We start from the raw sequence: 14,081 nt of genomic DNA, 5'->3' as shown, positions 1-14,081 counted from the left end.
AGTGTTACTGCTTGTTACTGCTGTTTGCTAAAAGTAGCACTGCTGCCAGCGTTATAATTAAAATATCATGGCATTGCCCCTGATGGATTCCCAGAATATACCCTCATCCACCAGATGGATAACCTTTGATATTCAAAGAAGGGCCAGGGACAGGCCCAACTAAATCACCCTCACTGAAGTTTCATGCTCCACAAATGCTGCAGTCCCAAATGCTCAAAAGAAGCTCAAATGCAAAGATAATTAAATAAAGAATTACTATATTGCCTACCATAGGCAAGGCCTTCAGTGAAGTCCTAAGGTGTATACAGATAAAAATGTGGCCTCCACCCTCAAGCCACGTAGAAATTTATAATCTAGTAGGCGGTATAAACCCTAAGACAAAAAGCAATATTTAACATTTCCAGAAAGTAGCAGTGCTGAGGAAATGAAAGAAGGCCTTTTCACTAGGCCTAAAAGGATAGGGAGAAGAAAAGGAGGAATTCAGAGACAGATAAGCAGGAAGGTTGAGAAATGGAAGGCTAATACAGAACAGGGCCAGACAGGAACTGTGGTCAAGGTAGGGAGCACCAGTGCTGTTAGCTGGGATGAGCTGGAAGAGGCTGAGGTCAGCAGAGTCACAACAGCCAGGTGAGTGAGGACAAGGCTGAGACACAGGGCACCTCTTGCTGATCTCCTCTCCCTTCCCGACCAAGCTAAAGGAGAGAGCTGAGGCCCCAGAACTGCAGATCCGGGTCTGTAATCTGATGGTAAAAACTCTTGAGTTCACACATTCACGGTTTTCTTTTCAGATCTGCCCTCTTTTGGATTATATCTTCGCATGTAGCTGGTAAGGCAATATGGGGCTGCCTGCTTTTCAAAAAGTGAAGGTCAAAATGTGGGCAGCTGATGCCAGTTTTGGTGTAGGGGCAAATGGGAAAATGTGTTTTTCCTTAGATTGATCTTCCCTTGCCTTTCTTTAACAGTAAGATGGTTTAAGAATCAAGATTAAAGGATGAGTGGGGGGGGGCAGTGGCAGGAGGACAATCAGATGTGGCTTTAGGCCTGATGGGAAAGGAAGATGTCAGATCATAAACTTTGTAGCCCAAGTCACCAAAGCTAGTGATGATACTGGAGTATGGAGCCAAAAACCTTATAGTAATTTAGAGAAATCCCCCCCCCCTCCCCCCAGCCCAGAAGATTCTCTGTGGGCATCTCCTCTTGAACCTCAAGGTAGTGATTCTGGATTCTAGCCACAGTTCTCTCTGGATCAGTGTTTAACAGCTATGTGTCTAATAACTTTCAAGCTCCACCAAGGAAAAACAAATCCAAAAAAGTGATATTTTGAGGTGGTGAGGTTTTTAGTAGAGGTTGAAAAAATAACATAGGTTAATGAAAAAAATAATGTGTCCAATATGAGGCCTCAAGTCCTCCAGCAGGGAGCCTAAGCCACACCTGCCTCTGTGTATGCAGGCTCCATCTTTCGTGCTGTCAGTTCCTTAAGGACAGACACTCCACACCCATCAGACAACTGTTCCACACTTCTCTTGGTATGGTCTGCCTACAAATGTAGAGGCAAAAATCCTCCTCTGACCAGGACTCTGCAGTTAACACAGTACCAAGGCTTAGCATTGCTGCTTGGGAAAAACACAAGAGACAAACATATAAATAGCTGCGCCAGGAGACGCAGAGGTTAGTCCCCACCTAGAAACAGAAAAAGCAGAAGCTTCCAGCCCTCATATTACACTTTTACATATCCTAATGTCAAATTTATTCCTCATAAAGGATCTCCCTCCACTGGGAACAACATCATCCATTAAATTTCTTCAACAGCACAGTGATAAGGCTGAAGATGGTGTGTGCGCTGTCATTAAAAAAAAAATCAATAAAAAAAACATTGTATAAGGGGAAAAAAGATGGTGTGTGCCATGTTCTGTATTGTAATTGCCAATTCATTTATTTTTTTTAAATCTCACCTCACAAACCATAAGATGCTTTATGATTGGGGACTGTAACTTATTCACTGTGTCTATCTCAAGAACTTGGCCCAGTAGGCACAAATTCACTTACATTCCTTTAGTATCCACATGGGATTGGTTATAGGACCCCAGATATCAAAATCTGAGTATGCTCAAGTCCCTTATATAAAAATGATGAATGTTGGGGTGACCACTCAGTGCTACAGCCCTTGCCTACAGGCCTTGTGTGTGTGAGGCCCTGAGTTAAATCCCCAGAGCCGGGGGCGGGGGGGGGGGGAAGGTGAAATATCTATGTATAATTTGTGCACAATCTCCTGTATACTTTAAATTATCTTTAGATCCTATAATACCTTATACAATGTCAATGCCATGAACATAGTTGTTATGCTGTATTGTTTAAGGAATAATGACAAGAAAAACTGTGTGTACATGTTCAGTACAGATTAGTTTTTTTCCAAATATTTTCGAACTCTAGTTGGTTGAAACCAAGAATGCAGAACCCACAGATACAGAGGGCTAAATGAGTGGGTCTTGCCCCAAGATATTCCAGCAAAGCATCTTGGCAAGGATCCTTCTACTCCCAAACACACACCCTTTCTGCAGTTAGCTCACAGTTTCACAGTGAGCAGAAAAGTGGTTAATGTCACTGGAAGGCTAGCAAGGAAATTAGAGGTTCCAAATTACCTCTTTCTGCACAGACCACAAAGGAGACACAGCTTTGAAATTAAAGGAAATAAAATAATCAGTGACTAGAGTGAGGGGTAAGTGTTGCTCTTGCTAGTGTCTGGCATAATTTTAGAGATGATTTCTGCCTGGTCTTAAAGTCCTGGGCAAAGTTCTCGAATGAGTGAAATAATAGCTATGACATACAGATTTTGTCCCATGTCTGTCCAATATGTATACTATATCTGTGTCTTCATGGCCCTGAAACTGCAACAGCCTAGCAAACCATTGTGATTCACTCAAATGAAGTTCAAATTTCATTCATCTTATTTATCAAAATGGAAATGAAAATTCAACGTCAAAGATTTAGTTAATGGCTTAACATAGGGACATTCGATGACATGGCTTTTCCAGTGCAGCTTTTAACCTTCTTGTAGCTCAATTTCCTCATCAAAACATGGTCCATAAAATCTTAAGATATCTTTCTCTTTTGGGGGGAGGGGGGACAGGAACACAAGGGTGCTCTACCACTGAGCTATACAGAGCTTTACTAAGTTGCTGAGGCTGGCCCTGAACTTGGAATACTCCTGATTCAGCCTCCCAAGTACCTAGAATTACAAGCTTACATAGAAAAATTTTAGGTTTCTTGTCCAAGGAGATATAAAGACGTGTTTTACAAGATTATTTCACGAATTAAAGGAAATATTTTTCAGACACCAACTCTGGTCTTGGCATCCTTTCAAGTAGTAAGGAAGAACAATAAAAATAATCCTCGTCTTTATGGAGATTACAGCCTAATAGGGACACCACTGAAATATATAAAAAAGTGTGAGGCAAAGATAATTACAGATTGGGTCCAGACTAATTTGTTGCTATTTATGGCCATATATTACCTAAAAGATTCTGGGGGTTTTAAACTTGGGGCACCAAGAGGGAACCTGGGGGGAGGGGGTGTCAATAAACTCTTTCAAACTGAATACAAATTTCTAAGTTTGCACATTTTTTTCAGGAGGAAGAATGCAGCTTTAATTAGATTCTTAAAGGGAATACTTGGACTAATAAAAATTTGTCTGATTCTATATTCACATTATTTTCAGAAGCATGTCATATCATTTGAGAATAATGTTCTCTGCAGTGTTTATATAAAGGCTCAGCAGAACATGACTGGATCAACTGAATATGCCATGAAAGCTTTCGTTCCACCAGTCAGTGACCGAGAAAGGGGAAATGCAGTGGCTGCTTTCCTGACTTGTTTCAGTGTGTGTCCCCAGAGCAAAGGGGAAGCCCTTGAATGGGAAACACTGCTCTCTATTCACTCATTTTCAAGGAAATGGAAAACTCAAAGTTCCATGTTGGCCCTTAGTGTAAGATTTCCATCACTGGAGAATATACTTAATCAATGATATGAGAAAAACCATCCTTAAACAGTTACACTTTAAATACTCCTGCAAGGGCACTTCAAGAGCATTTATGAAGTCACTAGCCACAACAACCAATAAACATGTTTTAAGACAGTTTCAATTCCTTTTTGAATTCCTGTGTGCTAATAAAATGAACATCAAATTTACACTCCCATAACCATGAGATAAGGGTTACGATGTTAATTGTATTTTAAAAGGGGTTAGGAAAAAGCAGGGAATCTCCAGCACCACCAACATATTAGCACCAAACTCACAGCATAGCTTCCCTCTCCACTTCATCACTTACAGAATACACATACACATAAACACGTTTAGTGCTCTAAAATCCAGTAAGAGTTCCAGATTAAGATTTTTCCAAAGACTTTCCTGGGATGGGAACCTGATAAAATGGTCAAGTCTCTTTCAGATTTTGTGAGTTGATGTGGGCTGCTGCCTCCAGGATAAGTAGATCCACACTTATTGCTTCTCTGGTGATTAACAAAGGTGGATTTTTGCCTGCTCAAAAGAATTAGTTGACTATCCCATTAAATAATCTGATAAGGAATGATAAGAAGTTCACACAAATACACAACTGATAATCTAGGCAGAGCCCCACGTTTCTCAACCTGCTTCAGGGTGGGCAGTCATGAAAACCGAGAGGAAGTTCCATTCCCAGTCTCTGTACAGGCTCAAGCACTGGCGTGGCCACAGCTCTGCAGCAATGTCACAGGAAGCAGCAGGCCGACAGCATTACACTCGGTCATTTTAGTCTAATGAGAGGTTTAACTCTTGAATCAAAAAGAGAAAAAGGCAGGAAAACACTGAAGTAAAAGACATGCTGTCAGACAGACCTGACTTTGAGTCTTGTATAGTCTCTTGCCATTTGTCTGACCTTAGGAGAGTCACTATTGCTGCCAGCTTCTATTTCTTCATCTTCATAAGTTGAGAAAGAAAAAAAAAGTACTTTTCTCATGGGGCTAAAGAGATAATGCAGGGAAAGTCCCAAGTTCACGACTAATACAAAGTAGGTGTCTGATTAATATCAGCTGCATTAGCACAAAGGGCAGGGGTGGTATTATCAATGGAAAAAAAAACGGAAAGCAATAGTTTTAAAAGACAATGTAAAAGTTGATAAAAAGCAGAAGAGAAATTCTTTTCCATTTAGCAAGCATGCAATGAATGTCTACCAGGTGAAGGCAAGGTGTTAGGTTAGAAAGAACTGCCACCATGTGGTTTAAAGCCAAACAAGAAAGAAGAGATTCAAAACCACTAACAGACCTGTTACAGAGAGTGACTAACAAAGGTGTGTCATTCTTAAAGAAAAGGGGGACAATAAAACATCATATCCTTGAATAACCTTTTCCATTCCTAAAAATCTAGCCAAGTTAAGGGAACTATGAAAGTGGGTCTGGGTCAAAATGTCCAGATATATACTGTCTTGAACATAGCTTTCTCTGGCATATGCTGGGAATCAGAGCGACTCAGTGTGATCTGTAGAAAGCTACTTTCTTACATCTCTGTCAGGACAGTTTGTCCTTGGAATACTAAGCAAGCTAATGCTGATGATGTCAGTGCCTAACATAAAATCACCTCTTTCAGTGGGGATTGGTGCAGAACTGAGGTAGAAAGGACATACCACTTACCCAGTCAGAAAAAAATGCTGTGCAGGAGAGGAGATTTTACCTGGCAAAACACTATGAGGGATGGAGGTGCTATCTGTAAGCAGTTCTCAATGAAGTCTTATGCCATATATCCTGTCTCCAGATATTTTCTGTGTTTTTTTGGCAACCTATCTCTTTGCTCTGACACAAAGGCTATGGATTAACACAGGCTAAAGGAGCACACAGACTAGAAAGACGACTTCAGGCTGGGACATTAAGGGGTTCTTTTTTTTGTTTTTGGTACTGGGGATTAAACTCAGGGACGCTCGACAATTGAGCCACATCCTCAGCCCTATTTTGTATTTTATTTAGAGACAGGGTCTCACTGAGTTGCCTTAGCACCTCGCTTTTGCAGAGGTTGGCTATGAACCTTCGATACTCCTGCCTCAGCCTCCCGAGCTGCTGGGATTACAGGTGTGCGCCACCAGGCCCAGCTAGGGAGTTCTTCATTTAATTCTTCAAAAATATCAGAGCTCACAGATATAGAGAGCCAACTGTGCTACCTACTAGTCACATTGTGGGGTAGTAAAGGGCACTGCCCTCAAGGAGTTCACTATCAGCCATACTGATACACACAGTGTGATGGAGAAACGGCACGCATGTGAGTGCAGGGCCTCTATGCTGAGCCTGGGTGGAAGTGAACATCAGACGTGGTGACTGGGAAACGTTTTTCATGAGAAGATGGTGTGAACTAAGGCAGGGAAACTAACAGAAAGTCTAGCTGAGCCACACAGAAACCTGTGTGATAGGAGGGAGAGAGGCAGCAGAAGCAGCCTGGAGCCAGATTCTAAATAAAGGCTTAGAATAACATTTAATAGCTTGGGCTTCACATCATAGACAACAGGAAGCCCCCCTGAGATTCTGGAGCAGAGGATTACCGTGATCAGACCGGTGATTTACAAAGAGTCCTTCAGAGTAAAGACGAGGGTGAACAGGAGGAGATTGGCCCAGAGACCATTTAGGAGGTAATTGCAGCTGTCCATTTGAGAGATAATGAAGGCCTTTAACAGGGCAGTGAATGTAAAAGTGAAACAGAGAAGATATACAGCAGAGATACTGTAAAGAAAATGTACAAGTCTTGGCAACCGCTTGGACAGAGAGAATGAGGAAACAAAGAGGCACTGATAATCGCATCTCCAAACCCATGTCCCGAGAACTGCAATGCCTCTAACACAGAGAAGAAACAAAGGAGGACAGCTAACAGGCTTGAGATACGTCTAAAAGTATATTCAAAACAAAATACATCAAATATTTTGGATGCTGGCAATACAAGTTAGGTGGAAATGTCTAGTAGGCAGCTGGAAATTTGGACCTGGCACTCAGCAAAAAGTTCAAACTAAAAGAAGTATATTTGGGAGAAATCTACTGAAAGGTACCAAATGAAGCCACAGGAAGAGAGACTTTACCTCAGGAGAAACTAAAGATAGAAAAAATAAAAAAAAATTATTAGAATTACAGCCTGAGGGCTGGGGATGTGGCTCAAGCGGTAGCGCGCTCGCCTGGCATGCGTGCGGCCCGGGTTCGATTCTCAGCACCACATACACACAAAGATGTTGTGTCTGCCGAAAACTAAAAAATAAATATTAAAAATTTTCTCTCTCTGTCTCTCTCCCTCTCTCTCACATTCTCTCTTAAAAAAAAAAAAAAAGAATTACAGCCTGAAATCCACAGCTCTGCTGGAGGACAGTCACAGAGAGTAAGGGGACAGTCACAAACAGCAAGGAAACACAGAGCCCAACAATCACCTCATCTTCTCTGTACATTTAGGTCTACATGCCAGTGGCTTTTAAAACAATGTTGAAAATGGAACCTAGTTTCCAGGGGGAAGAACTTTGATAAAGGAATAAGTTCTCAGAGAAACTGTGGAAGGGTAGAGAAACTCAAGAGAACACTTCAGGAAGGAGGTGGTCAATAATAGAGCCATGTGATAAAGGAAGATGAGGACTAAAACCAGGTGACTGAAGTTGGCAATTCCAAGGTCATCCACAATCTCTGAGACAGCTGGACCAATGTTAAGGAATAAAGTCAGTCTGCACAAGTAAGTGGGGGAGGGGGCAGGGGGTTGGAGCCAGAGGGAAACTGAGGACAGACAGCAAGTCATGTTATTTTAGGGAAGACAAGAGTTAGAAGAGTTTAAAAAGCAAAAGAAAGGTTATTTTCAGGTAACAGGTCATGGAGTAACCCAAGGAACTAAGGGAAATAGGAGATTAAAGTCTCAAGAGGCATAAAAGAGCAAGGGAACGAGACAGGACCCATTGGAGCTGGGTCCCAGGTAGAGAGGCACAGCCTCCAGGAGGGAGAATTGCTCTTGATACTAAAATTAGCCCCCCCCCCCACTTTTTTTTTTTTTTTTTGAACAGATGAAGAAATCAAGGCCCAGGGAGGCTAAGTGTCTTGTTTAAGATCTCACCAACTCAAAAGCTTCTGCTTTTTCTTTGTACCCTTTTTTCTTTCTAGAAATGGGAACAGGTAATGTATATGGTCTGAAAGAGCTCAATTTTCTCTACCAAGAAAGAAAACAAACAAAAGACAACTAATGGTAGTAAAAGAACAACAAAACCAGAGCACAAATGTGTAGTGTTCATACATATCCAGATACCCAGATACGCCAAGGAGGCCTTAGGCCAGTTTTGGTGGCCAGTGGCTGACACTTGTTATACCCTGGGCACCATTTCTAAGAGTTAGCTCTGTCTCTCCCAATTTCACCTCTGAATTGCAATTTCGAAACTGAGATTCTCACTTTGGACCCTTATAATGGTAGTTGCTGACACAGAAGAGATGAGGGGAGAGCTCCTCTGTGAATGACAGTGAACCAGTGAGTTCCGAACCTCGGATACAGCCTGCTCGAAGACTAGGCAGGAAAGTATCCCAGAAAGAGCAAAGAAATGAAAGGAAACCAAATGGTTTTTTGTTCCCTTCTCCATCTAAATGAAAAATGTGAAGAGCAAAGAGTGTCTCCTCCCTCCTTGTATCTGTCAGCACATTTCCAGGAGGCCTGGCCACGTCGCGCGCGGCTGGCTGGGGAGCAGAGATTGACACAGCACACGGGTGTGCAGTGGGCCTGCCTGGGTGGTCTGCTGCTATCCCTTTGATTAAACTCCAGGCTGGGAGAGCTGGAGCTGCTCCTAATGATAGCTGGGTCCTGAAATCTCACACTCGCCAGCACAGACAGGGCCAGGGCTCCCTCGGACGCCCTGCCTCCCACTCCTCACCGCAAGGCTGGGCTAATTCGCCACATTCTTCTGCGCTCTAGCAGCATGAACCACAAGGGGCCACGTCTGCTGGAGCTCTGAGAGCTGCCCTCTCTTGCCGCATGGAGTGAGATAGAGATAGGGAGACCTCACACCGAAGCCACGCTCCAGCACCCTACGGGCCCCTACATGGCCCCCACAGGCACAGATGCTTCGAGAAAACACTGCTCTCAGGAATAAACACACAGGTTGCCAAAAGATCCCATCCCACAAGATAGCCAGCCTCTCACATGCCAAGGGAAAAGATTAAATCTGAATTGCCCTCTGCTCAGATTTCTTAAGATATCTATTGAATAATAATATGTTGGGAACATATACCTCGTCATATTTCAAATGTATGTATGCTGGCATGAACACTTCTTAAGTAGCCACTGCTCATATGGCAGGGAAAGTTTGATATTCTTTTGTATTCTAGGCTTTATTAACAATTTTTAGGGTTGTTTTAGGGAGTACTCTTTGCCTGTGGTCTCCAGCTTCACCAGAGCACAGGGAGGTAAAAAAGGTCACACTGCCTCATTCCTAGCCCACCCCCCCCCCCAAGTACCTTGAATGATCCAGCTAAAGGGCAAGCAGCTGTCTCTTGGTGGTTCCGCATCATCAAAGAGAAGAAGGCCAAGCTCCTTCACGGGGGCCTCTGAAGCGCCCCGAGTCAGCCCTTGCCTTTTGGGCACTTCAATCCCGCTACCCTTGCTGACTCCCCAGTCTCCTCGACATCACTAAACACAGGCATGCTGGTTTTATTCTGGAAACTGCTCCTTCTCTTCTTCTGCTACCTACTTGCTTACCTTTTAAGGTTCAGCTGAAGTATTACAAAGGCTACCTGGCCTTCTTCCCACTCCCACACAAGCTGGGTCAGGAATCCCTCTTGGTGGCTTTGTTGTTGTCTGGGAGCACCTGTCAAGCACGTTCATCTGCTTCCATGGCTGCACCCTAATGACGCTGAGTTATCCCACACCAAGGACCATTTTTATGGCTTAGTCCAAAGGTTGAACACTCTTAAGAGCTAAGTTAAAATGCTTCTTAATAAATAAATTAAACATGAGGAATAAAGTTTTATGGGAAATGCCACTAAATGCTTTAAAAAAATAAGAAGTTGAAATTACAAGCAAAATAAAGTAGTTTTGTAAAAATATCCAATGATTTCAATTTCTATACCCATCTCCCAAAACAGAACAAATAATTTAAAATCAGCTTTCCTTAGCTAGGAGGGGAAGATCATAACTCCTTGCCTAGAAAATCAATTGAAGGGCCGAGTTCAGGGACTATAACTAAAGTAATGCTCAGAGAAAAATTCATAGCTTTCAATATTTAAGCACCCAATTCAAGAAATAGGGGAGAAATAATAAAGAAATAAAGCACAAAGAATAAATTAAACCAAAGAATAAAATAAAGAAATAAGGAAAGCAGAAATAAAGAATTAGTAAAGATAAAACAAGAAAAAATTAATTGGAATAGAATGAATAAAAATATCCAGAATTAGTTTTATGAAAAAAGGACAGAGGGGGAAGGGTAGCCATTAAACCTATCAGAAAAATGAAAAAAGAAAAGAAAGCACAGACACAAGTGGGAATTGAAAATAAGGAAAAGAAGAAGTAAAAGGAAATCAAAAGACTTTGAAGTGATTTCTGGAGACCGTTCTCAGATGGCAAGTGCTGAGAGGCCAGAGTTCCGAGCCTTCTGCTGGGAGCCAGGAAAGGTGTCACTCACCTCCATGAGCAAGAGACTAAGGAAACTTTCTTTGAAACACAGACAAAGGGAAAGGAATAAAGTATACCAGAGCCTTATCACACTACTGTTATGGGTTCTTAACTACTTACCAGAAAAGGAACAATAACAGACAGAATTTCCCAAATTCCAAATTAAGAAATTGCTTTCTCTGAAGAAAAGGGACCAAATAACATACAATTGAGCTTTTCAATAACAAAGTTCATCTCATCCAACAACTTCCTCCTTTCAAAACAAATGAGAAACCATTTATTGCCGAAACCCTTCATGGTTTAAATAACAAAGTTTCCCAAGCATATGGCATTTAGACTTCAAGAAGTTTTTACACACTACCCTCACGACCCTGTGGTGTTTTCCCCACATCAACAAATGAAGATCCTGCGGTTGACAGAAGCTGAGTGAACTGACCAACGTCACACAGCAAGTCAACGGCAGAACCCAAGTCTGCAGACAGCTAATTCAACTCTCTTTCAAACTGTCCACCCTGCTTATTACACACTGCAGCACCTCTCCGCCTGCACCAAGCACTGGTCACCCTATTACCAAGACTCAGAAAGTTAAGACTGACATCTAATGGCAGGTTCAGATTCCTACGAATGGGATACGTGTGGACTTTTAGTTCCCTGGCACCGAAATTCCTTATGGATGAGAAAAACAGGCTCAAGGAGGATGACGTCCCATTAAGGACACATAAACCTTACACTCCCACAGGATAAGGCTCTTATCATTTTGCAGGCTTTGCAGTATAGCAAATGATAGGAACTAAAAATATGTTAAGCACTAAATCCGGCTATCTATATTTTCTTACAATCATCCCAAAGAAAGTCTTTTAATGTCTAGTGCTTCTAGCTATTTATTTACAAACTGAAAACACATTGCAGTCAGTGACCCAATGATAAAAGCATAGCAGATCAGAGGCCTTTACCCTTTCTCGTAGCCATTTCACATTTCAAAATTCCTTCTCCTTCTACCATGGTTGTGATGGTGTATTTCCTCGTCCCCTCATTCTAGCACTGAAACCCAGAGATTCACCTCCCATTGAGTTTCAACACTGTCCTGGGAAGTTCCTTTGTTTCCTACTCCACACTGGGCCTTCCCTCTACTCCCTTCAAACTTCTAGGGATTTGAAAAAGAAAATAATTATTGCCTCCCACAATTGGGATGAGGCTGAAGTAAATGAAGATGAGCAGAGTGGTCCTAAAGTTTTCACAGAGAACCATGAGAGCAGGGTGGTGCCTTCTGTGGACAGGCTTGTGAAAGCATCATCAGCCATTCTGCTAGAAAGACTAATAATTTTACAAAAGTTATTTAAAAAAAAATTCTTTAACATTCTATTTATAGCTGAACTTATTCAAATCTGTCTATCCTGAAAATAGGTGCACCAGAGCCAGCAGCAGACATCAATGCCTGCAAGAGAAAGTCGCTTTCTTTACATTTAAGGAAGGAACACTTGGTTTTAGCTTGTTACCAACCAATACTCATTCAAGAGGCACAGGGAGTAAAGTCAGGGAAGGACCGGCTACCCTGTTGATCCCATCTTTGGGTTGAAGAACTCTTTGGCACTCCAGACTGTCCCTACCTGTTGCGTGAGGAGACTGATGTGGCTGGCTGGAGAATACTGCCTTGCTGCCTGCTTTTCAGCAAGTCGCTGAAGTTCAGCTGTAACCATACTTTGGCTGTACCGTTTGCCATATGAAGAACCATCTTCTCCCTCTTTCTGCATTTTGGCTACTCCTGAATGATGCTTGTTTGGATGGCATGAACCTGCTGAAAAGAAAAAAAAAAAATTCACTGGCTTAGGAAAAAGCCCTGAAAAAAAATTCGGATAATGACAGGGCGATATCAGGCCAAGAGAAACTTTACTGACCCCAAGGATCTTCAGCAATCAGAAGCAATAGACTATCCTTAAATGATCATAAAAATAAATACAAATCCTTACTATACCCTGGAAGTCCTTCCTATAGCCAGCCTTCCACGCATTTATTAATGGGATTTCACTTACTATGAAAACTTCACGAAGAAGAATTTTCATCCTAAGTAGTATAGAAAACCATTCCTAGAATTTACTGAGCTTAAAAAATATACTGGGCTTCAGGCCTAGCTCGGTGGTCAAGAGCCTGCCTCACATACACAAGGGCCTCCGTTCCAGCCCACCCACCACAGGAAAATCTTTGAAACTCACAACTCTTTGTTTTTTTGTTATGTAACTACACAGTAGTCTACGGCATCCACAGTCAAATCATCCACAATATTTCTCAAAAAACTCAAAGGGAATGGGGATGAAAGAAAAACTGAGTGTACTCAGAAAAATAGCAATGATTGCACATTCTCAAATGACTGTCCCTTTGGACTTAAACTTTCTTCTTTAAACTATTTTATCAGAATTCTATTATTCTGAGCACTGAAATTCTGGCAAAAATAAAATAATATAAAAATCAAGGTTCATGCTTGATTGATTATAAAATACATTTCATTGAAAAAATTAAAAACCCAGAAAAGTAGGAACACCCTATTTTTCCTCCTATCCAGTTATTCATTTGTTCATTTTATTCATCCATCCATTCATTTCATTTTTGTGGTACTGGGGTGGAGCTGAAACTGATATTTTATCTGCTGTCTGGTATCTCATTTTGCAAAAAATACACACAACTTACATCTCTATTCCATCACCCAGGATTTCTTGTCACCGTGAGCTGTTATAACCATGCAGCCAAACACACTCTATGTACACCTTCTGGTGTACATGCACAAGAAATTCTCTTGTGGCCAGGCCTACAGTGGGACTGTGAAGTCACAGTATAAGTGAGTTTTCAAATTCACGTTATGACACTAGAATGGTATTTTTTAGATTCCCTTCAACACAAAGTAATTCCTGCTGATTCACATACTCTTCAACACTCATTTTTGTCAAACATCTTTAATTCTTTCTTCTCTAAGAAGACATAAATGTCACTGTAGTCTTCATTTACATTTTCTTATTCGTAATGATATTGAGCATGCTTCTTCTTTTCTGAGAGCCGTTACCAGTTTTCCACTGAGTTGTCTTTTTCTTACTGACTTTTTGGAGTAGTGCTTTTGTTTCTACCATTGCTCCACACCACAGATCTTAAAGATGGTCTCTTATTTTATTCTAGAGGTTTTAAATTTTGCATGCATGTACGCATACATGCTATGAGGCAGGAATCTAATTTCACTTTACCCACCTTCATTTATTGAGTAATCCGTCCTTTTCCACAGATCTACAATGCATGTCTATCATAGATCAAAGTTCCATTTATCTGTGTGATTGTTCCTAACTTTCCATTCTGTTCCATCAGTCATCCCGTCTATTCTTTTGTCAATATCACAGTCTTAAACATTATATCTTTATATTAGATCTTAATACAGTATTCCTCTACCTCAATTATCTTCTTCAAGGAGTTCTCA

At 41.5% G+C, this 14,081-nt stretch overlaps 1 protein-coding gene across 23 annotated transcripts in view; it reads right to left on the bottom strand.

Annotated features, from left to right (window-relative positions):
- Positions 1-14,081, bottom strand: part of Ttll5 (tubulin tyrosine ligase like 5) — a 260,216-nt gene that overhangs the window by 120,025 nt on the left and 126,110 nt on the right. For 18 of the 23 annotated variants that reach the window (XR_005729960.2, XM_040276119.2, XM_040276121.2 and 15 more), the window contains one exon: positions 12,235-12,422. Coding sequence is in view for 22 of the 23 variants with exons in the window: in XM_040276119.2 (XP_040132053.1) it covers positions 12,235-12,422 (188 nt within the window). In the remaining variant the exon portion in view is untranslated. The remainder of the gene's footprint in view (positions 1-12,234; positions 12,423-14,081) is intronic. The other 5 variants (XM_040276120.2, XM_040276130.2, XM_040276125.2 and 2 more) reach the window with 1 other exon arrangement.

This window comes from Ictidomys tridecemlineatus, chromosome 5 (assembly GCF_052094955.1).
Source record: "Ictidomys tridecemlineatus isolate mIctTri1 chromosome 5, mIctTri1.hap1, whole genome shotgun sequence".
Taxonomy (NCBI): domain Eukaryota; kingdom Metazoa; phylum Chordata; class Mammalia; order Rodentia; family Sciuridae; genus Ictidomys; species Ictidomys tridecemlineatus.
The sequence above is the reverse complement of the archived record's forward strand: the minus strand, read 5'-3'. Positions and strand labels throughout refer to the sequence as shown.